The sequence below is a fragment of the Engraulis encrasicolus genome, chromosome 9, assembly GCF_034702125.1.
Source record: "Engraulis encrasicolus isolate BLACKSEA-1 chromosome 9, IST_EnEncr_1.0, whole genome shotgun sequence".
NCBI classification, from domain to species: domain Eukaryota; kingdom Metazoa; phylum Chordata; class Actinopteri; order Clupeiformes; family Engraulidae; genus Engraulis; species Engraulis encrasicolus.
In genome coordinates this window covers 40,855,116-40,857,615 of record NC_085865.1, presented here as the reverse complement: position 1 = coordinate 40,857,615, position 2,500 = coordinate 40,855,116, and the positions used below count along the sequence as shown (strand labels likewise).

Here is a 2,500-nt window from a genome sequence, read left to right as displayed (position 1 = left end):
TGTGCGTGTGCTCTTGGATGCATGCATGGGGCGTGTGCATGTTTATTTTTTATGTCTATTCAGGAGCAGTCGGGTCCAGAGCTAAAGCCCTATGACGTCACTCTCATGCTGGCGGCCCCCAAAGGGCCCGTGCGGACGATATTGGACGGCACGGACGTTGGCCGAGGCTACGGATTGGTGGAGGGAGAAGAGGGGCGGAGCTTTGAGGTAAGCCAATCGGAACAAATTAATGAGTAAATTGATTAATTGGATGAATGGATGAATGCTTATAGTTTAAATGCTGGCTACCCAATCAAAATGAGTCATTGAATGGATGATTATATTTGTAAATGAATGAGTGTTTTTGTATATCTGAGCAAACCTGATGAAGGTGAAATGCTGCACGTTTTCAGCACATGGATATCCATCACACAAACGTGCAGGTCGAGTAATGATATCAACAAAGTCACTTGTGACCTGGGTGTGATGTCACCCGGTGACCCCGGGGTCGGGGTCAAAAGAGTGGTGACCCCAGGAAATGACTTCTTGGCAAATGTTCTCGTGAACACTCCGAGTGACTGCCAAGCTCTGGTGGTCATCCGAAACTCATATATATACTGCACATAGCCTTTTCTATGTCTATTGGGACAGCGTGTTTCATTATTATTAAGCGGGCTTTAAACACTAGCTCAAAACCCATCTTTTTTTGGAGGCCTTGGTTAGTGTCCACAAGCACACACCTACACTCAGCCACACACACCTACACTGACATCATGTGAAGCGATATTTACAAAGGCGCTATATCAAAGGACTGTATTATTATATTATTATTGTATGTTACATATGTGATTCCACTTCCCCTTTGCTAAGGTAGGCTGGCCCACACGTTAACTATGACATCTTCATTAAGTATGTTAAACAGGTCAGGTTATTCTTATCTAAATTAAGATATCATGTATGGTTTTTCCTTAGAACTGCTCAGCTCTGGCCCAACAGGCAAGCCCACTTTTAGCATTTGAATGTGATGTGAATTTGAATTTGATGTGAATGCAATCTAGCTATTATTATGCTTGTTGCTTGCTTGCTTGCTTATATTACGTAAGTCTTGAAAAATTGAAAACATTAAAGTTCCTAGGCCTTTCAAGATGGAGACACTGTTAAAACACTAAAGGACCAGCTCGGCTTGGAGATGTAATGTTATGGTATTGTGTGTCTGCACCTCTCTTCGTTTTTTTGGTCCCCATAGAAAACAATAGTGGAATGCACTGATGGAATGTTTCTACACTCTAAGAGACCAGAGGTGTTTCAATCATATAACGTCAACACTTTCACCAATAAACTTGGTTGAACCTTTGATGGAGTCTAGACTCCAACCGGTGAAAATACCATGTGCCAACTCTGTATAGTTTTTAAATGACAGCAACTTAAAAATCCCTATGGGATTTTCCTTTTCATTTGGAAGTTTGTGTGTCAGTGCATATCTTTCAAGATGTACATTTTTTGACTATTTAACCTATAAACTTGGTTGAGACATTGTTAGAGAGGTCTGGAATCGGACTCTGACTGGTGTCAGTGTCATGTGCCAACACTTGATTGTTTTTGAACAACAGCAATTTAACAAATAAGCACTGGAATGACTCAGCAGTCTGCTTTAGCTGCACTATGCTAGAAACTGTCAGTAGCCAGGACCAGAGCAGGTGTTGCCAATTAAGGGTTCTGTTCCATTCCATCAACTGCCACCTTTCTTTGAATAGGATTGTAGAGCCCTGCTGTTGAACAATTCTAGGCAATTTCATATTCACTATGTTAACATGACGTTTTTAATTCCGAATTAATAATTCCGCATTAAATAATTCAGTCGAGTTTACTTTGATCTTTCATTTAATTCTGAATTGTGAGTTGTTTACATAACGTTGTGGAATCAAACTTAATTCAGAATTAAAGTGAGTGTTAAATGTCTTAAAAAAACGTCAAATTAAATGTCTCGTGTTAACGTAACAATTGTCTTGCTGGGGAACTAATTTTAGCCAGCTGCTTGGCTTTGTGGCTATGGTGTTGGTTTGAAGATCAGGAGGTTGCAAGTTTGAATCTCTCTCTGAACCAGATTGCTTTTCAGATTGTATGACATGCAGTGTTCCTTTGCTAAGTTAAAATAGCATTTTGAAACGTAATTTCGAATTCTTTATATAACCAGTGCATGTAAAGAAAGTGACAATAAAGCTGACTTGACTTGATGTTATTTATTTTACTAAAACTGCTCGGCTCTGGCCCAAAAGGCAAGCCCACTTTTAGCATTTTTTGTGAGAATGCAGTCTAGTTTATTGTGTGATCTTTATAGGTGAGCACGCTGGGTGTGGAGGCGTGGCATATCCTGGAGTTCGACTACAGCCGGGTGCCCAATCAGAGCGTGGGACAGTTCCACGAGGGAGACACCTACGTAGTCAAGTGGAAGTACATGGTCAGCACCGCAGGTGAGAGACCACACACACACACACACACACACACACACACACACACACAC

General features: G+C 41.1%; 1 protein-coding gene across 16 annotated transcripts in view; it reads left to right on the top strand.

Annotated features, from left to right (window-relative positions):
* svila (supervillin a) overlaps nt 1–2,500 on the top strand; it is an 83,869-nt gene that overhangs the window by 72,582 nt on the left and 8,787 nt on the right. For 14 of the 16 annotated variants that reach the window (XM_063207131.1, XM_063207123.1, XM_063207128.1 and 11 more), the window contains 3 exons: nt 64–207; nt 952–975; nt 2,318–2,450. In XM_063207131.1, coding sequence (XP_063063201.1) covers nt 64–207; nt 952–975; nt 2,318–2,450 — 301 coding nt within the window. The remainder of the gene's footprint in view (nt 1–63; nt 208–951; nt 976–2,317; nt 2,451–2,500) is intronic. The other 2 variants (XM_063207124.1, XM_063207138.1) reach the window with 1 other exon arrangement.